This window comes from Colletes latitarsis, chromosome 6 (assembly GCF_051014445.1).
Source record: "Colletes latitarsis isolate SP2378_abdomen chromosome 6, iyColLati1, whole genome shotgun sequence".
Taxonomy (NCBI): domain Eukaryota; kingdom Metazoa; phylum Arthropoda; class Insecta; order Hymenoptera; family Colletidae; genus Colletes; species Colletes latitarsis.
The window spans coordinates 25,628,369-25,652,494 of record NC_135139.1 but is presented as its reverse complement, the minus strand read 5'-3'; the positions used below and the strand labels follow the sequence as shown (position 1 = coordinate 25,652,494).

The following is a 24,126-nucleotide window of genomic DNA, read 5'->3' as shown; positions in this document are numbered from 1 at the left end:
ATTATAGGGAAATCACAAACACGTTTAAATGTGAGCTAGTAATTAAATTCCATTGAACACGAAAGCAAGATAGATGTCTGGCGTCGCATAACTACGGTGAAAACCTCCAACGATAGAGTTTCAATCGTGGACACGGTCCTGCAATACAATACCATTGATGGATCGCTCGTTCAACCCCTCTTCGTTTGATCTACGAGGCAATTTTACTACCGGGTGTTGACAGAATGACGTGTAGTTTCCTTGGAAGTGCGAATCACTTCTCTTTCTTAGAATAACTTACTAACTCCCATCCCGATAGCAGCGTGATGTGTACTAGACGCTCATAAATATTTAACCGATCGAACATTGGCCCCCTGTTCCTAAAAATGCGACAAAATCAGTAGATGAGATCTTAGTAGATCCTGCCTCAGACGCTGAGACATTCGATGGTCGGTCGAGGAGCGTATATGTAAGAACAGATGGTCGATCGAGTACTTGCGAAACAGTTAAGAGCGTAGCCCTCTGGTGGCGAGTGCGTGAGATGCGCCACAGGTGTTCGGAGAAGAAGAAACTCGATATATTTAGCTTCGATAGAAGAAATTTTGTTTAGAGAAAATCAAACAAAGGAAACACGAATATTGGATTCGTAATCTTTGAAAGAACTGGTAATTCGTCTTGATCGCTAGGATCTCTTTCCACCGTGGGGTAGCTTTTACCGTTGTTCGTGGGTGGATTTCAGAGTATCGAGGATAGTAGACGACAGAAGTTGATTCTCCCACGTGGCGAAACAAAATATCCCGTTGCTTTTTTCCTCGTCTTGGCTCGGGTACAAACTTTTCGCGAAAAACGACACCGTGATATTAAATTTCCCTCGAGGCTCGACGCACCGCAATTTTCGTTAATTGCAAAGATCGACTTTCCCCATTTAGGAAAAAACGAAAGGCTTCTGGATTCGCGGCGTACAGAATCACTTCGAAGAATCCCTATAAAAAGGTTTCTCGACAAACACCTATTATGATAACAAGGATATTAATAGCAGAAATTTTTCGGCGAAATTAAAAAATTTCAAATCATTCTAAAAAAATTATTTTCGGCTGCAGAGGTCAATTACAATCATTCTTGGTGAATACACATACCCCCTAAATCTTACGCACTTTCGAGAAAAAAATTCTTTATCGGAAATATCTGCGGTCAGAAATGTTTCCCTCGTCTGTGGTAAAAATAACCACGTTATTGCGGACAGAGTATGTGATGACGCTTCCCGTACTCACCAGCAGAGGGCTACACTCTCTCACATTCACTCGATCACCTATTTTCTATACATACACTCCTCGACTATCCAACATCCAGGCGTCTAAAGCTAGACCTGGTTGGTTTTCTTTCCCTCTGCTAATCTCGTTCATTTCTTTCTACGTCAGAAAGTCCTCCGCCACACACTTAATGAAATTAATATCGACTCCCGAAGATAGACACTCGAACAAAGCGGTCATTGCAACAAAATCATCAGCTTCGCCGAGCTTTTGAAAGAAATAGCCCCGTCTGTTCCGGTTGGTTGAGGGGCCAAGAGCACACCGCACTCATATCAAATCATAAGGCACCGCTGTTTTTCCGATCAACCAGCAATATAAGTCCGTCCCGCTTGAAACGAAAACGTGTGCTCGACCTCGTGTTACGATAGATCGACAATTCAATTTTAACTGATTGCAGTCCCATAATCTGGGTCTCGCAGTACCGGGAGATGCCCGTGAACGAGACCAGGAGCGATCAGGACTCTAGGAACTTTGTCCCCGTCTGTCTGACCATGGCCGACAACACCGCTACGATAATCTTCTTCCTGCTACTCGTTCTCTTGTTCTACATCGTGCCGTTGCTGATCCTCTTGATGCTCTACGCGTTCATCATCAGACACCTGATGCCCGATCCCTCGACCAGCAACACCAGCGACACTTACCACGCCAGGGCGAAGAAGCACGTGATAACGATGCTGCTGGCGGTGGTTATAGGCTTCTTCGTTTGCTTGACGCCCTACAGGATCCTCATCTTCTACATAATCGTCGCCCCAGCCGAGCAGATCGTCGCCATCGATCGAAACACGTTCTTCACCCTGCTCAACTTCAGCAGGATCATGTTCTATCTGCACAGCGCCCTCAATCCGATACTGTACAATCTTATGAGCAGCAAGTTCAGAAAGGGCTTCCTGGGGCTGTGCAGACTGACGGGGTGCAAGCACGGCGGCTGGAAGAACGTCGTTTCAGGCGCCAGGAGAACGGACTCCACCGAGCAGGAGGAGAACTTTGTGTAGTTGGTCGAGGGTTAGGTTAGGAGACCAGTTGCAAGATGGATTGAACTTGATGCTCGAAACGGAATCGAAAGAACAACAGTTATACTAAACCGATATAATTATTTCTCTCGTCCGCTGGACGTAGGTTAGGCGTCGAATTTTAATCCCAAAGACAAAGGTTTAAGGTTATGTTCGCCGACTCTCGAACCGTAGTTGACACTAATTAACAGTTACCCATGAATCGCTAATAAACAATGATCTCACTAGTGGTATCATAGATAGTTACGCATGAAAATTTCGTTCGACATTCGGTAAGTTCCACGCCCGATGGAATGCAGCTTATTGTACGCTTGCGATTTTGCGTTTCCGTCGTTTATCGTTAGCTGAGAGTAACCTGTAGCAGGCACGGCTTTACAAGTATTATATATTGTTTGAATAAATATAAATGACTATGACTCGCAGAGTTTCCATAACCTAGAATACGTTTTAGACTAAGTTGGTTCTGCGTAACTCTTTCGATGCGGAAGTACACGACAGGAATCTTTCAAAAATAGCTGATTCGTGCCTAAACGTTTGTTCGCAGCCCCATTTTGCTGACCATCAGCTACGAGATGGAGGACGATGGGAATGGCACGTACATCCCCACCTGCAACACGGTGGTGAGCACCCACTGGATATTCGCGTTCTTCATCACGACGGTGATCATCTTCTTCGTGATACCGCTGCTGATCCTGATGGTTCTGTACACGGTGATAGCCCGACACCTGATGGCGAACCCGACGATCAGCCGTGGATCGTCGAACAACATGCTCAAGTATCGCAAACAGGTGATGCTGATGCTGGGAACGGTGGTGCTCTGTTTCTTCATGTGCCTGCTGCCCTTCAAGGCGTTCACTCTGTGGATCCTCGTCGTCCCACGACGGATGATCATCGACTTTGGCGTGGAGAGTTACTACACGTTGCTGTACTTTTGTCGGGTGATGCTTTACCTAAACTCAGCGATCAATCCCATCCTTTACAACCTGATGTCGTCCAAGTTCAGGGAGGGATTCCTGAGGCTGTGCGGCCTGGGACCGAACAGAAGGAAAAAGAAGAAAACGTCGGATAGAACCGGTACATACACCACCGGGTCCACCAATTGCAGCAGCAACCACTCGGACTTTTGGAGGAGGCACAGCAGCAACAAGAGCGGCGGCGTAAAGGTACCGTGCAGCAACGTGTCCACGGAAAAACAGATTAAGCTGCCGCTTCAGACAGCGGTCGTTGCTGGAAGTATCGTTAGGAAGAAGCAGGAGAGCTATGTGTGAAAGGACGAACGGTGGACGACAGTCGCGGCTCGTACACGGGGGGCTGCAGGGCAGGCCCTTTTGGTAAAACGGTAGCCAAATAAAATTAACGTTAGCCGATCTAACAGTTTTACTTGATCGTTATTTTTCGTAGGTAGTACAGCTGGTCGTCCCACTTCAGAGATGGATTTTACACGAGAAAAGAATAATAGAAGTTCGTGTAAACGTGTCTCCTATTGGTCCCTCTCAAGTTCAATCTTGTACCAGCTGTTACAATTATTTAAATCATGTGTGAACATGGGAAGGTCTAGTCAACAAACGGCAGATACCCATCTTGAGGATGGGGCTTGTTATTTTAAATACCTTGACAAACAGGGAGAGAGTAAGACTTAAGTTTAGGTGCAAGGAGGTCATTTTCAAATAGGGCACGTTTATATGAACCTTCGTTGCTGTTTTCTTGTCTAATTGAGTAGAAAATGAATATAAGAAATATAATAAGAGCAAGCCTGCGATCGCAGGAAGAAATTGCTGTAGCCCCATAAAATGTCACGAGTCGCCACTGATGAATGACTATTATGAGACTGACTGTGATCATGAACCATTCCATATTACCATAGACTCGTATGTATTGGGTCATCCTGAGAGTTTCCACGTTGATTCCGTTGTACGAGTTTCTTCCTTGTATCATCTGCAAACTCTGAAAGCCGCATTCGAACTTCACAAACTATTCTTGTACTGGTTTTTTATCGAGGCGTCGTCGTTAATTATGTTGCTCGATAACCAAGTTTTAACGCACAAATAGATCAGCTATTTATAACCAAGTCTGTGTAACAATACCAATACGCGGCATCGAACACTGAGGTATCTGTGGTAACAAAACCCGCGAAGACTCTCAGGATGACACAATAGATTGAACTATTCGAATAGAGAGATCAGCAAAAGATTAAATCGGATCAAAATCAATTGGCCCTTCATAGTCATTGCAAAGTAACACACTCCACGAGCTTCCAGTAATTCCTTTTAACATTAATATTGAAATATACCCTTATCAATTTCTCTAACTGTCACAAACTCAGACGGCCAATTGAATTTGAACTTAAGAATCGTTTTGACTTCCTCAAACGTTGAACCAATTGTTTAAAGGTCGCGTGTCGACAACGTTCGTCGACTGTTATTTGAACGATTCGAGCACAGATCTGTATAAGGTTGTGAACGATGCATTAGAATCGAGTTAGCGCTGTTTAGAATTTTTGGAATCTGTGATTAATTAAGTGAACGTTTACCGTGTAAGTATTATGAAAACACATCTGTGGACGAGTATGTCTCTAGTTGCTAAACGTTCAAAGTAGCCTCTATAATTATTTCCTGAGTAATCCGATCGGATGGATAGAAGTTTAATAGTTTATAGGAACAGACAGGATTTAATTTTTCGTAGCTTTATGGTACCGACAACGTTCGCTTCTTTGAACATTGTCCCGTGCCAGTGAACCGTACAAGCGTCGCTGCGACTTTTACAATTATCGATGCGTGCTTGTACGGCTCGGTCCTAATAGAAGTAACATCTGTGTCCGTTTAAATGCGTAGAACGACCGTGCGAACCTCATACAAGAGTCTCGAGTTCCTATACGCGTGTCGACGTTGATGGACCGAACGTTGTGCTCCTCCAACCATCTATATTAACCGAAATTTTCTGTTGCTGTATTTTAGGGATCAGAGATTCGTTATTCTTCTGACGACGCCAGCGATAAAATGGAACGGCAGAAGCATCACGGTAGTAAGAGGAGAGATTTCAATTCCTGAAAGCAAAATAGTGTGTTGTCGACCTGAACAGAGAAACGAACGATGAGCCGAATAGGTATTAAAAATTATCGAATCCAAGAGTCATTGGCAACAATCGATGAAAAGAACTATATTTAATGTCATTTTTTTTTTTTTTCATTGACGACCAAACGAATTTAGATGATCGAGATTAGGTCTGGGTTGGGTAAACGCTAAGGAACACGTTCGACGATTGACGAAGAAATTGAACGCTCTCCTCGCATTCAATTTTAAGAATGGCAGCTATTATAATAGATAGATGTATTTCTTAAACGTTTAAATGTCCCTTTTTCATTTTCATAAATGAAAAATATGGAAAATATGGCGAAGCTAGTCCCGAAAGCTTTAAATAGTTACTTAAATTTTATTACAGTCTTAACGGAAAGTTTAAATTATTTTTATTTTTATTTTATTTAATGCAATCGTAGGGAATCATTAGAACTTTATTGCTCATGATGTGGCAATAAACAGTGAGTTGCTTTAATTGTACGTTAAATCATTCCAGTAGTTTTAAAGGTACAATGGTGCTTCCTTTAACCCTTTCTGTCCAAGTGATTCCATATGGCATCGATATCTTAATACCTCGCAACTTCGCTAATTTAGATTTCACATTGTTTTTTAAGTATAGAATACACACTAGGAAGGCTGTTACATTGACAAGACACGATTAGGTTTCACACTTCTTTTGAAAAACATAATATTTTATTTCAGCAAACGAGAAATGGAGACGGTATGTACATTTAAAAAATTCTGAATTTTTCACGTTTTTCATAAAATATATCCAACGATGCCATACGATATCAAATAATATTTGTGCTCTTTAATTACGTTTAAATAGAATTTTTTCCCATAAATTTGTTCGATCCTACTGCACTAATATTTTATTACAATAATAAATTCCGGACAGAACGGGTTAATAAATTATTTTCCCCATAGAGAGATCGCAATATAAATAAAAATGACACATAAAACGAATTCGATGAAACGAGCTTTAAGAGAATTGTAACGAATCGCAGAAAATCGCGTTTACGGTTTGTTGTGCAAATTTTCTCGTACAGTGCCGAATTCCGTGCGTTCCTAATTGTTTGCAGAACATTTATTTTCTGTCGTTTTTAAATTAATATCGACGGGAATTTGCGTGTACTACTTATAAAGAGACACTTTATTTTATTATGCGAAATGTATGTTCCTGTAAATATTTGTAAAATAAAATGAAAATAATATTAACGATGCCAGACTTTTTCTAGCTCTATGGTACACGCGTGTAAGAATAGTTTTCACGGACATTCAACGCACTTGTTTGGCGTAAAAAAAGGTTTTATTTTTCGCCAATCATAAATTAGATAACTTAAAATTAAGTTCTGTCCAGAGCCAAATATGGATGACATGGCAATCTAAATTACATAAAACAACGTAATATTTGACTAGTAGCTATAGGAATGGCTTATAAAACCCGTAATACCAACTGAACGATTTATCTGAATACTTAACGCGAGGACAATACTAGGAACATGTCCCAACAGTAACGTTGCAACGCGACTGGCGTATTTTAGGTCAAGGAACAAGATAATAAACACATATTCGACTAATATGAGATTATTCTATCGAACTAGACTCCTTCGTTCGCTTGTTTCGCGAATATTATGTCGTGAGCCAATTTGTCCGCTCTCACGACGAACGAATAAACATAGTAGCCCTTAGATTCCATGAAGCTGATCAGTTCCTTTTTACCATCTTCTACGTGGGAGAATTCCACCGAAAGCGTCTGAAATATAATTAAATTTTCCATCATTAATTATCTACGTAGTGATGTTTCTCTTTAACAAAAACATTCAAATTAAATTATTTTCTAGAGTTTGCTGGCTACACTTACCTCTATATTTATCGTGTCGAATGGAATCGTTTTTAATACTTCTAACTCGTAGCCTTCTATGTCGAGACTGAAGTAATGAACAGTGGTGACGTTCAGCGCAGCCATGTAATGGATAAATGGAAAACATTGGACGTAAATGTGGGTGCCGCTGTGGGCCACGTCCGGAGAATTTGGCAAATGGCTGTCAGTCGCGTTCGGCTCGTGAAGACGACCCACGTTTCTGGCCATCAGGAAGGAACTCTGGTGGTGCAAGACAGAGCAAGGTAACAAAACGAGTCATTTTTACACGTCAAATGCAGCGTTAAACGTTTATGAATTTTGAACAGATTTTTCAGGGTTAGGTGAGAAAATTTCGTACCACGGTGGGATATGGTTGAATCCCAAGACACGTGGGCGTCAAATAAGCCTTCCTGTTCTTCTGCAACATTTTGCTAAAACTTATGGGATCCGCTTCTACCAGAAGACCAGTCCAACCGAGCTGTCGTTCCAGGACCAACGTATTGCTGCGGGTCTCGCCATCGTAGGCGCCACACTCCACGAAGAAACCATTTTTCTGCACGCACAAATTAATCGTCGATACCTTGTTCATCGCTCTTTCAAACGAGGAAGAGAACAATGGACAATTTAAACGTTCATATTGGAATTAAAGCTATCATACAGGATGTTCGGCCAATCCTGGGAAAAATTTTAATGGGGGATTCTAGAGGCCAGAATAAGACGAAAATCAAGAATACCAATTTCTCGATGGAGGCTTTGTTAAAAAGTTATTAACGTTTAAAGTTCCGCCCGTTATGAATTTTTTTCTCGAAAATGCGCAGGATTTCGAGGGTATGTATATTTACCAAAAATCATTGTAATTGACCCCCGCAACCGAAGATAATTTTTTTAGAATGATTTGAAAAATTTTTTTTTCGCCGAAAAATTTCACGCCTTCTCGAATTTTTTTCTCGAAAATGGATAGGATTTCGGAGGTATGTGTAATAATCACAAATGATAGTAATTGACCCCCGCAACAGAAAATAATTTTTCCAAAACGATTTGAAATTTTTATTTTGGCCTCTAAAATCCCCCATTAAAATTTTTTCCAGTGTTAGTCTAACACTCTGTATATTTATAATTATAGTTATAGATATAGTAGTTTTATCGTCAATAATCTGCATGTATCTTGCATCTATTTTGTACAAATTTGACACGATCTAATGTTCCTACCTTGTCATTGAGAATTTTACGAATGACATTGGCTTGACCCATCGAATGATCCTCGATTTCAGGATTTTTAAGATTGTACGACTGATTTGGATTGTACATCCAAACTATCCAATTCCGTCGTAGGTCTGCCATGTAACGCTCCCACTCCGGGTCCGACGGAGATAGTATTTTATTATTGTACCATCTAACGCCTACGAAAGTATCGGAAAAAAGTTTAAGTCTACGTCGACTTCTATTAGTCGCTGCTTGATTAGTGTCCTTGACTCTAGCAAAAGCTGAGAAACTACCCTTCCGCTTACGTATGACCTTGTAAAAAAAAATTGATCGAACGAACTGTCGAAATCGGTAGAGTTTAGTAAACGTAGAGAAGTCTCTTCCCTGAAACTGGTCTGAGTTTTCTAAGGACCCGACTTAGGCTGCCTGACATAAGAGAGTACCTGAGGCAAGGACTTCCACTAATAAATGATACTAAGTAACCCTGTACATCATGTTAAAGAAGACTTTCCTACGTTTGCTAACTTTATCTATGTTAGCACTGATTCAGTACACCAATTAGAAAATTCTAATAATTTGCTATTATAATTTAAGTAGAGCTTGAGTAGCCCTCAGTCTTTCTAAGATTAAAGTAACAATATTAGTAACGCGTGCTTAGAAATTAAACGGTGTTAGATAAATGTAGACCGTAACGTGGCATAATTAAATTAGACGTTACAGGTCATCGGTGAGTCTTAAATAGCTCCGTAAGCGACGTCCATTTTGAATAGGGACCGAAGTAACTCAAAGCACGATTTAAAATGGAAATTTGATTATAAGTGTAATAGAACGTCGATTATCCGAATTAGTAGAGAAGCAAATTCTTGCCATTTCTATTGACAAAGTCAACATATAGTGCCAGTAATGCAGTTTCCGCGAAAAGAATTTAAAAACCGTATCAACGAGACTATTTTTCGTGTTTTATTAAAGTCGTGTACGGCTATTCGTCGCAAATAATGTGCACGATCTCCTATTATCGTTCATCGCGTGACATCCGTTTGTATTCACTTTCGTACCAATGTTCAACAGGTACGATATTACACGTGCATAATTACATGGCATACATCGGTCATGGCCACAAATGAACAGGTTGGTCACAATACCGGATAAGAACGCTTAACGAAAACATATTTTCTATTGTCGTCACAAGACACGACACGTTCCAAGTTAATGACTAACGCTTTTATCTAACGACTACCGAACACTTTATGGACGAACAATTTCTGTTGTGAGGCAAGACGACGATAATCACAAGAGTATTCATCTTGCGAGCAATTATTAATATAAAATTCGAAATCTGTGTGTTTGTGATTTCCTCACAACTCGTCCTGTTTGTATTCGATACGGATGAAATTTTGTTTGGTTGCTCCTTGCGTCTCGACGGATAGTATAGGCTACTTAATTTGCAAAAATGTTGACTGACTTTGAACCAGTGATTCTTCATCGAACTATTAGTTTACTGTTATACAGGGTGTTCGGCCACCCCTGGGAAAAATTTTAATGGGAGATTCTAGAGGTCAAAATAAGACGAAAATCAAGAATACTAATTTGTTGACGGAGGCTTCGTTAAAAAGTTATTAACAATTAAATTCAAAAATTTCAAATCGTTCTGGAAAAATTATTTTCAGTTGCAGGGGTCAATTGCAAACATTTTTGGTCATTAGACATACCCTCGAATTCTTACCCATTTTCGAGAAAAAAATTCGAGAAGGTGTGAAATTTTTCGACAAAATTTAAAAATTTCAAATCGATCTAAAAAAATTATTTTCGGTTGCGGGGGTCAATTACAATCATTTTTGGTCATTACACATACCTCCAAAATCCTACCCACTTTCGAGAAAAAAATTCACTACGGGCAGGACTTTAAACGTTAATAACTTTTTAACGAAGCCTCCATCAACAAAATGGTATTCTTGGTTTTCGTCTTATTTTGGCCTCTCGAATCCTCCATTAAAATTTTTCCTACGGTTGCCTGAACACGCTGTATAATGTAACTATTATAATATTTAGAAAATGCATAGGAATTTAACGCACAGCACGTGGCTAAACATTGCAAATTATTTGAACGTCAATCAGGCTCACAGGCCGTATTAGTGCAGAAAAATGGTAAAATCGCGTAACAACAGCAAGCAAGTTAATTTTACACCGGCAATTTCCATCGTGAAGCCAAGAAATTAATCTGGCAGCGTGCATTACTACAAATGATTGATGTTATCAGCCATTATATCGCGTAATCGCCTATAAAGCATGGAAAGGAACTATAAAATCAGAGATTACAGGAGTTTTAGGTCACGATAGCCACTCTCAGTCGTTGTTACGAGAATAACGTGACTGGGGTCCGTGGGCCCCCAGATTAAGAACCACTGTCCCACATTGGATATAAAATAAAATCGAACTCACCGTCGGTGAAGTTGTACCACTTGTCCAAAGCTGAAACAACAAAGATAGCGTTACAGATAAACCGTGATAAAATTGCAGGGGTTGCAATGAAACCTGTGTATCGATAAAAATACTGTCACGTCCCAACGATGTCCCGGTGACTCGTTGCTACGCTGCCTTTATTGGAATTTCGTAAGAATAAACGTAAAAGCAAAATGCAGATATCAGTAACACGGTTCTTAAGACACGATGTTTAGTTTCAGTTTTATTACTTCGAGTTATGGAAATAGATAACATGGACAGAAATAATATGCAATATTTCCTGATAACTCAGTTCCGATAACTTCGTTATCTTTAACTGCATTAAGAAATGCATAAATCATCTAATTCGAAGGGGGCTCGAAGCAACACGTTATGGTGCAAATAAAATGATCCTGATGTAACCTCAAAATGATTTCAAGCTCAATTATCTTATTTAATACGAAACATTTTTCAAAGATTTTTCAAGGTTAATGTGTATTATGTTCTGTGTTAAAACGATTTTGTGTTATTTCGAGAGCCCCGTTAACACTAGAGGTCTACGGTACTCATAAATATTATTTGTTAGCAATTTATGTTGAATTGAATTGATGTAATGATATGGATGTATACTCTAATTAAAAGAAAAGGTGCATTTTAATGCAACTGTCAACGTAGAGAATTATAATGAAAGTATGCCAACGAGTGTCCGTAAAGCTAGTGTTAATTATCGAGTATTCTAATTTGGGCCAAAGTAGGATCGCTTAACCTGACATCGATCGATACTTTCCATGTTTGCGTTTCACGTGTTTAATGAGCAAAAGTTAACGTATAGATTTTATAGGAAAACTTGAAGATAAGTTTGTTTTATGCTGAGAAGGCGAAATAAAAAACCAGATGGGAAGTGTGGAATTACAGAAGGTATCAGATTAGCGAACACTTAGATAGCAAAGACTGTATTGTATCGTTTCAATTTGAATATTAACACATTGCGTACCGCACTCTGTTCGTTCAACGTTCTTCTAGAGCCCAAACATTTTTGGAACTCCAGAAACACACTATACGATGCATATATGCACTTTTTCAATTCGCATTTGGTATTATATTCACATAAGGTATTATTAAATATTACTATACAGGGTGTTCGGCCAACCCTGGGAAAAATTTTAATGGGAGATTCTAGAGGCCAAAATAAGACGAAAATCAAGAATACCAATTTGTTAATGGAGGCTTCGTTAAAAAGTTATTAACATTTGAAGTTCCGCCAGTACTGAATTTTTTTTCTCGAAAATGCGCAGGATTTCGGGGTTATGTCTATTCACCAAAAATGATTGTAATTAACCTATGTAACTGAAAATAATTTTTTTAGAACGATTTGAAACTTTTCAATTTCGCCGAAAAATTTAGGCACCTACCCCCTGTCGATTTTCCTTAAAAATTCGTTTTTGAAAACGAATCGTCCTACGTCCTACGTCCTACAGAAAAGTTGTTTAATACTTTTTTGTAGGTGCCTATAGGCTCTGCATCAGAACAAAATTTCATTGAAATATATTCACTATTATAGGAGTTATGGCTGTTTGAAAATTGGACCATTTTCATGGGGTTTTTCTCACTTTGCGTGGCCAAGGAACAATCTTTCCAATATTTTTATAATTGTTACATATTCTACACTAAAATACGCGGCGTTTGGCTTTTTGAACATTAAAATCATCCAATCCATTCAGAAGTTATGACGTTTTAAAGATTCGCATGAAAATTCGGGCAGACATTTCTGGCCAGAAATTAGATTTTCGGTAAGGAATTTTTTTCTCGAAATTGAGTAGGATTTCGAGAGTATGCCTATTGACCAAAAATTATTATAATTGGTCCCTGCAATCAAAAATAATTTTTCCAAAACGATTTGAAAAATTTTTTTTTCGCCGAAAAATTTCTGCACCTTCTCGAATTTTTTTCTCGAAACTGGGTAGGATTTCGAGGGTACGTCTATTCACCGAAAATGATTGCAATTGACTCCCGCAACCGAAAATAATTTTTCCAAAACGATTTGAAATTTTTGAATTTAATTGTTAATAACTTTTTAACGAAGCCTCCATCGACAAATTGGTATTCTTGATTTTCGTCTTATTTTGGCCTCTAGAATCTCCCATTCAAATTTTTCCCAGGGGTGGCCGTACACCCTGTATATTTTTTATGCATCTATTTATTATGTAGTGTACCCTGGGAGCCCCTAGAAAGGAGTGGACGAACCAGGGGCTCTATGCTCTGGGAGCTGTAGGAGTAGGTTACGTGGACGAATCAGGGGTCTGTATACCCTGGGAGCCACGGGGTTAGATTTATAAGGAAAATGTATGGTATGGTATGGTTTCACCAGGGCCTCTATACCCTGGGGGCCGTAGGAGTAGGTTACGTGGACGAATCAGGGGTCTGTATACCCTGGGAGCCACGGGGTTAGATTTATAAGGAAAATGTATGGTATGGTATGGTTTCACCAGGGGCTCTATACCCTGGGAGCTGCTAGAAGTAGGTTACGTGGACGAATCAGGGGTCTCTATACCCTGGGAGCCACGGGGTTAGATTTATAAGGAAAATGTATGGTATGGTATGGTTTCACCAGGGGCTCTATACCTTGGGAGCTGCTAGAAAGGAGTGGACGAACCAGGGGTATACCCTGGGAGCCACGGGGTTAGATTTATAAGGAAAATGTATGGTATGGTATGGTTTCACCAGGGCCTCTATACCCTGGGGGCCGTAGGAGTAGATTACGTGGACGAATCAGGGGTCTCTATACCCTGGGAGCCACGGGGTTAGATTTATAAGGAAAATGTATGGTATGGTATGGTTTCACCAGGGGCTCTATACCTTGGGAGCTGCTAGAAAGGAGTGGACGAACCAGGGGTATACCCTGGGAGCCACGGGGTTAGATTTATAAGGAAAATGTATGGTATGGTATGGTTTCACCAGGGCCTCTATACCCTGGGGGCCGTAGGAGTAGATTACGTGGACGAATCAGGGGTCTCTATACCCTGGGAGCCACGGGGTTAGATTTATAAGGAAAATGTATGGTATGGTATGGTTTCACCAGGGGCTCTATACCTTGGGAGCTGCTAGAAAGGAGTGGACGAACCAGGGGTATACCCTGGGAGCCACGGGGTTAGATTTATAAGGAAAATGTATGGTATGGTATGGTTTCACCAGGGCCTCTATACCCTGGGGGCCGTAGGAGTAGATTACGTGGACGAACCAGGGGTCTCTATACCCTGGGAGCCACGGGGTTAGATTTATAAGGAAAATGTATGGTATGGTATGGTTTCACCAGGGCCTCTATACCCTGGGGGCCGTAGAAGTAGGTTACGTGGACGAATCAGGGGTCTCTATACCCTGGGAGCCACGGGGTTAGATTTATAAGGAAAATGTATGGTATGGTATGGTTTCACCAGGGGCTCAATACCCTGGGAGCTGCTAGAAAGGAGTGGACGAACCAGGGGTATACCCTGGGAGCCACGTAGGTTTTTAGGAAGTTTCAGGATCTTGCTCTATCGTAATGGTACACCTCGAGCGGTAAAGGTGCACCGGGTTCGTGAGATACTCCTCGTCTTACTGTTAATATGGTTCAGGATTGTATTGATTGAATAATGCAAGTCGGTATAACTACTTGTATGTATTCTATTCGATGCTCAAGTACAATGGTGTATTAACAAAACTAGTACTATCGCTAGATTGCCACGACGGCGGGAGTTTTAAATTGGCTTTTACGCGGCGCGTTCGCGGGAACTACTACTCGGTTTAGACGATCGAAGCTCACAGTTGAAACCACTAAGATAGGATGTTGCTCGAGGGGGATTATAGCCCGATCTTGCTTCGAGTATCAAAGTGACGTCGTCTCGAGAGTTTTAGGGAAACTGAGCTCCTCGAGTAAGAAAACGCGGCCCTTATACACTGGAAATTACTCGGTACAGTGGCGGGGCATTACCATATAAGGTAATGATAACTGGACCGGGTGTGCACACACGGCATGAGTCAACCCTTTCGAGGGGTTGTGCGCTAGATGATCGGGCCAACGCCCAAGCCACCAAACGTTTCAGTCCCACACGTGAATGATATGTAACACAACAATCGATCGCAGCGCCTTTAGTAGGGAACCGTGCAGGACGAGATTAATATGTTTTCGTGACAATATTCTAGTCGATACACGTGAGTGAAGGAATACACGTACCCCAGTTGTAAGTCCTCTCCATTTCGATGTCCATGAATACGTCGCGGTTCGATGGGGAATCAGGCGACCGTATTGGCTGGATTATTATTAAAACAATAATCACTGTGACTATTAGCGCGACCAGCGCGTACAATTTATATAGCCAAAGCAGCCTGAACAGGCGCTCGATGCTGCACGAGCACATTTTTCAAGGTAGAAAGGTAGCAACAGGTTGCCGCTACTTTCACGTGGTGGCAGACGAGCAGGTGAAAGGTCCTAACCCATAAAACTTGGACGAAGAACTCGGGAAAAAAAGAACTGAACCTACGTATTCCACCGTGGTCCATCGATTTCTAAGCTTGTCACATGGCACGATCGATGAACGAAAATCGTTGAATGCACTGTTGTACGAATTCGCGAATCTTGTCCTTCGATACCTTAAATCACGCGACAGTATCGCTAAAAAGTTTACTTTTCTTTCGATCGAATATCGACTCACTCGTAGAAGCGACGTAAACAAAGCTTTATGAGTACGAATAGCACGCAACGATAACGAACCGCTTCAACGACACGGCATTCTTGCATCACACGTGCACTGGTAGATCGTAAAAATATTAACGTGCTAACGAGGATCGAGTACGGACGAAATCCGACTAAGAGAAATTGTAGACCGCGTGAGGTAACGTTGCACTCGCGCGGTGTCGAGAACACTGCATGTGCGAACGAGACGTTTAACGAATGCCCGTTTAAATTTAGTTCGGACGGTACACGCGACCAATCGGAAGCTTACGAAGCATCGAATACCCTCATCTGTTCCGATCTCACATTTAATCGAGATAAAAAGTTAACGGGATGTCTGAAGGCACTGGATTATCGCCGAAACTGGACCGCGTGATATTCATCCGACGACGTATCGATAGCGAATGCATATTGGCCTTCTTGGCTAGCGTACACGATGCGGCGTTCGCGTTCCCTGATATTGAATGTGTGACGACACAAGAGGTGGAAGTATTCCGTGGAGCAGCGTAAAAGTGTGCGTGGACCTCGTGCGTCACTTGTAAACACATGCTCAAAACACGTGTCGTAAATGGTATATAAAAAGCGTGCATGTAAGAATTAAACAACCTGATATTCCATGTTCCTATCGAACAGCATACATCGCAGCCGACTACGGAACGTCGGCAATTATTTAAGTTTTTTGCGATTAATATTTATTCGTATTGTCCTTGAATATCAGGAACACTGTTGTACCTACGACGAATACTTTTCAGTACTCTTCGATAACTTGTAAATACGACCATATGTGCCAGAAAATAAACTTAAGCTTTGTCTATATTAAGCGTAACATAAATTAACTTGAGATTATAAACGTTTATTTAATAAATTTAAGGCAAGGACGCCCAAGCCTGTCGTGGAATAGTTCACTGTCTTCGATGCTAGATGGCGCGCATTTTTTCGATGTCAAACCCCCTGGTGCTAAAACGTCCAAGTTTGTCGAGGAATAGTTCGTTACCTTCAACGCTAGATGGCGCCTCTTGGACGTTTTAGCACCAGGGTGGCTTGAGGTCGGTAAATAAGCGCCATCTAACGTTGAAGGTAACGAACTATTCGACGACAAACTTGGACGTTTTAGCACCAGGGGGCCAGAGGTCGGTAAATAAACGCCATCTAGCGTCGAAGATAACGAACTATTCCACGACAAACTTGGGCGTTTTAACACCAGAGGGTTTGACATCGAAAAAATGCGCGCCATCTAGCGTCGAAGACAATGAACTATTCCACGAGAGACTTGGCGTTCTTGCCTAAAATTTATTCGTATACCTCGTCTGCGTTTGGCATTCAGGGCAATGAAAATTAAACAAACTCAATCTTAATCTGTAGAATTCTTCCTCCTGTCGATCCTTTTGCAACATCGTATTCTCTGGAGTTTGTATAAGGATTGAAACGACAGAATCTTTAAGATTCATTCAAACTTTAATATCAGAAGAACGTGTCCAAGCCCGTAGATTATTTTATAATAAACTCTTAAACTATACAATAAACATAATGCAAAAGATATTTTTCTTGTTTTTTATTAACGACAGCTAAGCCTCTCTCAGGCTTATGTGTCCCTTTGGTTGATACATTGACTATAAATATTTTTGTTTTAATAATTGCACTTATGAATGTATGTACATAGCTTGAGTATTAGCCTACTTAGCCTAGTCAGTCTTAGGTTATTTGTACTTATTTTACTACTTATGTCTAGATTATAAAGATAGTCTATGGTGGAGTAGAAACGCGTCAATGGTAAAGAACGCCTTAATGTTGGGCTGTTGCAGATATGTTTGAATACGGTGAGGTGATTTCCAGGTGTTGTGTTCCAAATCTTTTAACATGCTTTTCTCTGCTCTTTCATCAGCGGCCAGTCCAGAGATGCCAGAAAGGCACTGAAGGTGCTCCCTCACACTATGTCAGATCACGCATACGTGAGCTCGTGCAGTTTCGGAAACCCGACAAAGGCAAAATGACGCATGCCCTCTTTCTCGATTCACCGAAGCTGCCCAAAGTAAGTTCGGACCGTCTCATGGGAGTCGAGAGAGAAAGGCTCACATTTGTCTTCTCGCTCTTGAACAACTAATATCCGACCTCTCGTCAACAGGTCTCCACTGGCCTCTGCTGACCGCTGCTGACCACCCCTGGAATTTCTGACAACGTATAACGATTACGACTGGCTACTGTTAGTCTCTCCCAGCCTCTGCTGACCGCTACTGATCACTCCTGGAATTTCTGACAACGTATAACGATTACTACTGACGTCTGCCAGCCTCCGCTGGCCTCTGCTGACCGCTGCTGACCACTCCTGTTACTTCTGACAACGTATAACGATTACAACTTGTTACTGCCTGCCCCTACTGGACTCTGCTTGCCACTGTTTGCCACTGCTAGCCTCTGCTGACGCTGCTGACCACCTCTGATGCTTCTGACAACATATAACGCTTACTACTTGCTACTATTCGCCCCTGGTGATCTCTGCTTGCCACTGCTAGCTTCTGCTGACCACCCCTGATGCTTCTGGCAACGTATAACGATTACAACTTGCTACTGTCAGCCTCTCCCAGCCTCTGCTGACCTCTGCTGACCACCCCTGATGCTTCCGACAACGTATAACGATTACTACTTGCTACTGCTTGCCCCTGCTGGACTCTGCTTGCCACTGCTTGCCACTGCTAGCCTCTGCTGACCACAGCTGACCGCCCCTGATGCTTTCGACAATGTATAACGATTACTACTTGTTACTGCTTGCCCCTGCTGGACTCTATTTGTCTCTGCATGCCTCTGCTGGCCTCCGTTGGCCTCCGTTGGCCTCCGCTGGCCTCTGCTGACCGTTGCTGACCACCGCTTATATTTCTGACAACGTACAACGATTACTACCGACTACTGCCTTCCTCTGCTGACCTCTGCCAGCATCTCCCGACCTAAGCTGGCCTCTGCCAACATCTCCCGACGTCAGCTGACCATCGCTGACCACTGCTGACCGTTGCTGACAACTTCTGACATGATATAATATAATATAATATGTTTATATGTATTAAACTTTTGTATAACGTGAATCTATGACAATAAATGATATAATTTCAAAGTATTCTATGTGTTCTCATCATTTTTTACCGTCCTTTTCCTCTCCAAATCATTCTCTTACCTATAAGATGCGTACCACCTTCTTCGCAAGTTCACCAGCATTTTAGAAATGTTCCGGGAACTTTGGAAATCCGAATTTGACCTTGACCTTGGCCCAGTTTCGAAAGTGGGTCAAGGCCATCGACATTTCAGAAAAATTCTGGGCGCTTTGAAATCCGGATTTGGCCTTGACCTAATTTCGAAAGTAGGTCAAGGCCATTCAAATCTTAGAAAATTTCCGGCCGCTTCGAAAATCTGGATGGCCTTGACCCAATTTCGAAAGTGGGTCAAGGCCATTCGAAATTTTAGAAATCTTCGGGCCGCTTCGGAAATCCGGATGGCCTTGACCCAATTTCGAAAGTAGGTCAAGGCCATTCGAAATTTCAGAAATCTTCCGGCCGACCTGGAAATCTGGATGGCCTTGACCCAATTTCGAAAGTGGGTCAAGGCCATTCGAAATTTCAGAAATCTTCGGGCCGCTTCGGAAATCCGGATGGCCTTGACCCAATTTCGAAAGTAGGTCAAGGCCATTCGAAATTTTAGAAATCTTCGGGCCGCTTCGGAAATCCGGATGGCCTTGACCCAATTTCGAAAGTAGGTCAAGGCCATCGAATCTTAGAAAAATTCCGGGCGCTTTGGGAATCAGGATTTGGCCTTGACCCAGTTTCGAAAGTGGGTCAAGGTCACCGGCATTTCAGAAAACGTTCCGGGCACTTTGGAATTCCAGTTTTAAGTAGAGAAACGGTTTCTTATAACTAAGGGAATAATGGGGAGAGGAAAAGAAAGGTAAAAGTGACAAGAACACATAGAATTCTTTGAAATTATATTATTTATTGTCATAGATTTACATTATACAAAGTTTTAATACATGTACATCATGTTAGAAGTTGTTAACAAAGGTCAGCGTGGTCAGCAGGGGCCAGCAGAGGTCAGCAGAAGGATGCAGAGGCATGCAGAGACTAGAAGGGGCAAGCAGTAGCAAGTTGTAATCGTTATACGTTGCCAGAAGCATCAGGGGTGGTCAGCAGAGGTCAGCAGAGGCTGGGAGAGGCTGACAGTAGCAAGTTGTAATCGTTATACGTTGCCAGAAGCATCAGGAGTGGTCAGCAGCGGTCAGCAGAGACTAGCAGGGGCAAGCAGTAGCAAGTTGTAATCGTTATACGTTGCCAGAAGCATCAGGGGTGGTCAGCAGAAGCCAGCAGTGGCAAGCAGAGATGACCAGGGGCGAATAGTAGCAAGTAGTAAGCGTTATATGTTGTCAGAAGCATCAGAGGTGGTCAGCAGCGGTCAACAGAGACGAGCAGAGGCATGCAGTGGCAAGCAGAGATCAACAGGGGCGAACAGTAGCATGTAGTAATTGTTATACGATGTCAGAAGCATCAGGGGTGGTCAGCAGTGTTCAACAGAGGCCAGCAAAGGCATGCACAGGCAAGCAGAAACCTGCAAAGGCAAGCAGAGACTTGTAGGAGCATGCAGTAGTAAGTATTAATCGTTATAGATCATCAGAAATACCTGCAGTGGTCAGTAGCGTTCGGCGGAGGCCAGGAAAGTTCAGCAGAGACAAGCACACGCTGACAGAGATCAGCAAAGACCAACAGAGGTTAGCAGAAGTCGGTAGTAATCGTTATAGGTTGTCAGAAATATAAGCGATGGTCAGCAGAGTCCAGCAGAGGCAAGCAGTAATCAGGAGCAGTAAGTAACAGTCGCTGTATGGTGTAAAAAGTTGTCGGGAGTTCTGTAGTTTTGTCAGCACTGGTCATCAGAAGTGATCAGAGGCAAATAGGAACCAGGAGTAATTTGCAGAGTTCAGTAATGAACTCTAGAGAAGACAAGTAAAAATACCTGGGCAGTCGAGATTCCGAATCGTATGCCGTAGACGGGAGGTCGGATTTCAGTTGTTAAGAGCGAGAAGGCAAATGCGAGCCTTTCTCTCTCGACTCCCACGAGGCGGTCCGAAATTACTTCGGGCAACTTCGGAATAATCGAGAAAGAGGGCATGTGTCAGTTTGCCTTTGTCGACTTTCCGAAACTCCACGAGCTCACGTACGCGTGATCTGGTATGTGTGAGTAGGGCACCGGGTGCTGAATCTGGCATCTCTGGGCCAGTCCCAAAAAATGTGATTACCACCTGCAAAAGATATTTTTATTATGAAGACACTGCATCGCCATCTACAGCAGAACGTTCGAGTTTGTCGAGAAATAGTTCGTCATCTTTCGTAAAGAAGTGAATTCTTTCTTTATTACAAAAGTATGCTTTGGACTGCGTAGAAATACATCTAGTTCTAAATAATTGGCAACTATTTAACGACACAAGTTTCGAACGTGTTTGATAAGTGTTATATACCAATTCCATTTTATTTCAACGAGGTGTCTAGATTACGCATAAATCTAACGGATCTTTAAGACCAATTTGTAAAACCTTCTGTAATTTTATAACCTATAAATCATGTCAATTATAACAATCTTGTATAGAATGTTTAAATAAAGTAATGACTTCTCTTATCCTGTACCTTCTTCTAAAACAAAAACGAATTTGATATACTTAACCTAACAATCAAATATATGGTAATAATTTTTAATGAAAAATTAGACGTTCCCTTCGTTGATGCATTGTACACTCGATTAAAAAATGTACGATATATGCCATCCTAGCGTAAGTAACACAGAAATGCTTGAAATGTAAGAATACTAGCAACAGATAATATCTATGTGTTTTTATATTTCAAGTATTATTACATTGGAAAATTGGGATGCACCGATCCTATAAAAATAAGTACGACGTTTTACGTTTATATCGAACTATGCGAAGGTAACTAAAACGATATTAGAAATCTAGAATTTTGAGGTTCCTTTAACCAGACAATTATCATCTACCATTAGCAAGGAGATATTGGGAGGTTAATTACAAATATAACGAAAGTCTGGATTTACTCTATTTGGAAGTTAAACGGAAAAAGAATTCAGAAATAGAAATTTACGTACCTTGGTCTACATTGTACAATATATCCCTCGATAAAATTGAAAGCATACAACAAGGTTTGAATGTAGAAAGGTAAATGGAAGCATCGTTTATGAATCTGACGATATACATTGTATTTTACGCTATTATAAATGAATTCGTTTTTGTTTCACCAGGGTCACGTTCGTGTTTAAATCAGAAGACAGTACCAGTGTCATTTATAAAGCAACTAAGGGCCTTGTGAGACCTATGGCCCCAGAAGCAACCAAGTTGATGAAGGAAAAGGAAGAAAAGAAAGCACAATTGGAAAAGGAGATTCGAAAAAATACTTCCAACTTGTACGAATTGGCGAAGTCTTTGAACACGGAGAACAGCGATCAAAATGAACCTGGTACAAGCCAGGAATTTCGCGACTGAAATATATAGAAACAGTACCAAAATCTGAGAGTTAACATTCGTTTCGTTATTGTAAAAATTCCGTACAGGCGCGACAGACATTGAACACGAATTCGTTATGTATTGCTTTCAGATATTTATTATTCAAAGTATTACTTGTATCATTGAAATATTGTATATTCAAGAATTACCGCTAAAAGTTACTTAACTATTCGGAGTGATATGTATTAAGCTGCCACTGCAAATGTATACGTTAAATAAATTACTCCTTAAGGACATTCTGTAGGCATCCTTTATGTAGGGTTACTAACCTATGTGTGTACGTGATTTAGTAAACGCTACGAGGCACATGCTGTTTTCATTACTATCGGATAAAGATAAATATAGTGAACATTTTACCTAGGGTTAAAACTTATTAATCCTACGTTATTTCGTATATATATAAAAATAAGTAACGAAAGTATATTCTAACAAGGTTTCTACTACGAGTGTTAAAAATAGATCTATCTACAAAAAAATTGCCGACACTTGTATATACAGTTTTCGATCATCGGTTTTCGAACGACACTTCATTTTTAAAGTTGCAGTACACATACAAAATTTCACGCCGTTAAAAGCCACTCATGTACGTGATGTTAATACAATGTTTTCTTTCTTCATATCCATATTATATATAAATATATACAGGGTGTTCGGTCAACCGTGGGAAAAATTTTAATGGGAGATTCTAGGAGGTTAAAATAACACGAAAACCAAGAATATCAATTTGACGATTGAGGCTTCGTTAAAATGTTATTAACATTTAAAGTTTCACCAGTACTGAATTTTTTTCTCGAAAATGCGCAGGATTTCGGGGGTATGTCTATTCACCAAAAATGATTGCAATTGACCCCCGCAAACGAAAATAATTTTTCCAGATCGATTCGAAATTTTTTAATTTTGTCGAAAAATTTCACACCTTCTCGAATTTTTTTCTCGAAAATGGGTAGGATTTCGAGGGTATGTCTAATGACTAAAAATGATTGTAATTGACCCCCGAAACCGAAAATAATTTTTCCAGATCGATTCGAAATTTTTGAATTTTGTCGAAAAATTTCACATCTTCTCGAATTTTTTTCTCGAAAATGCGCAGGATTTCGAGGCTATGTCTATTCACCAAAAATGATTGCAATTGACCCCTGCAAACGAAAATAATTTTTCCAGATCGATTCGAAATTTTTAAATTTTGTCGAAAAATTTCACACCTTCTCGAATTTTTTTCTCGAAAATGGTTAGGATTTCGAGGGTATGTTTATTGAACAAAAATGATTGTAATTGACCCCTGCAACCGAAAATAATTTTTCCAAAACGATTCGAAATTTTTGAATTTTGTCGAAAAATTTCACATCTTCTCGAATTTTTTTCTCGATAATGCGCAGGATTTCGGGGGTATGTCTATTCACCAAAAATGATTGCAATTGACCTCCGCAAACGAAAATAATTTTTCCAGATCGATTCGAAATTTTTAAATTTTATCGAAAAATTTCACACCTTCTCGAATTTTTTTCTCGAAAATGGGTAGAATTTCGAGGGTATGCCTAATGACTAAAAATGATTGTAATTGGCCCCCGCAACTGAAAATAATTTTTCCAGATCGATTTGAAACTTTTTAATTTTGTCGAAAAATCTGTTCACCTAATCGAATTTTTTTCTCAAAAATGGATAGGATTTCGGGGGTATGTCTAATGACTAAAAATGATTGTAATTGACCCCCGCAACTGAAAATAATTTTTCCAGATCGATTTGAAACTTTTTAATTTTGTCGAAAAATCTGTTCACCTACTCGAATTTTTTTCTCAAAAATGGATAGGATTTCGGGGGTATGTCTAATGACTAAAAATGATTGTAATTGACCCCCGCAACTGAAAATAATTTTTCCAGAACGATTTGAAATTTTTGAATTTAATTGTTAATAACTTTCTAACGAAGCCTCCATCAACAAATTGGTATTCTTGATTTTCGTCTTATTTTGGCCTCCAGAATCCCCCATTAAAATTGGCCAAA

The 24,126-nt window shown here is 40.7% G+C and overlaps 3 protein-coding genes across 12 annotated transcripts in view; 2 read left to right on the top strand and 1 right to left on the bottom strand.

The window, feature by feature from the left end:
- The window catches only part of Ethr (ecdysis triggering hormone receptor), a 91,300-nt gene extending 84,706 nt beyond the window's left edge, over positions 1–6,594 (top strand). For 5 of the 10 annotated variants that reach the window (XM_076766724.1, XM_076766718.1, XM_076766719.1 and 2 more), the window contains one exon: positions 2,844–6,594. In XM_076766724.1, the coding sequence (XP_076622839.1) occupies positions 2,844–3,567 (724 nt within the window). In that variant the 3' untranslated portion in view covers positions 3,568–6,594. Of the gene's footprint in view, positions 1–1,686 lie in introns of all 10 variants that reach the window. The other 5 variants (XM_076766720.1, XM_076766722.1, XR_013079836.1 and 2 more) reach the window with 4 other exon arrangements.
- LOC143342630 (protein Star) lies at positions 6,277–16,028 on the bottom strand. The gene is made up of 6 exons (XM_076766729.1): positions 15,090–16,028; positions 10,880–10,909; positions 8,447–8,637; positions 7,596–7,790; positions 7,238–7,477; positions 6,277–7,129 (listed from the first exon to the last, which is right to left on the bottom strand). The coding sequence occupies exons 1-6, from the start codon at positions 15,271–15,273 to the stop codon at positions 6,974–6,976; spliced, it is 996 nt and encodes a 331-aa protein (XP_076622844.1). The 5' UTR covers positions 15,274–16,028; the 3' UTR covers positions 6,277–6,973.
- A 4,557-nt stretch (positions 16,029–20,585) lies between these two features.
- On the top strand, positions 20,586–22,361 carry LOC143342633 (uncharacterized). Its single transcript, XM_076766734.1, has 4 exons — positions 20,586–21,381; positions 21,456–21,537; positions 21,609–21,780; positions 21,864–22,361. Exons 1-4 carry the CDS (start codon positions 21,358–21,360, stop codon positions 22,102–22,104), a joined length of 519 nt encoding a protein of 172 aa, XP_076622849.1. The 5' UTR covers positions 20,586–21,357; the 3' UTR covers positions 22,105–22,361.
- The last annotated feature ends 1,765 nt before the right edge of the window (positions 22,362–24,126 follow it).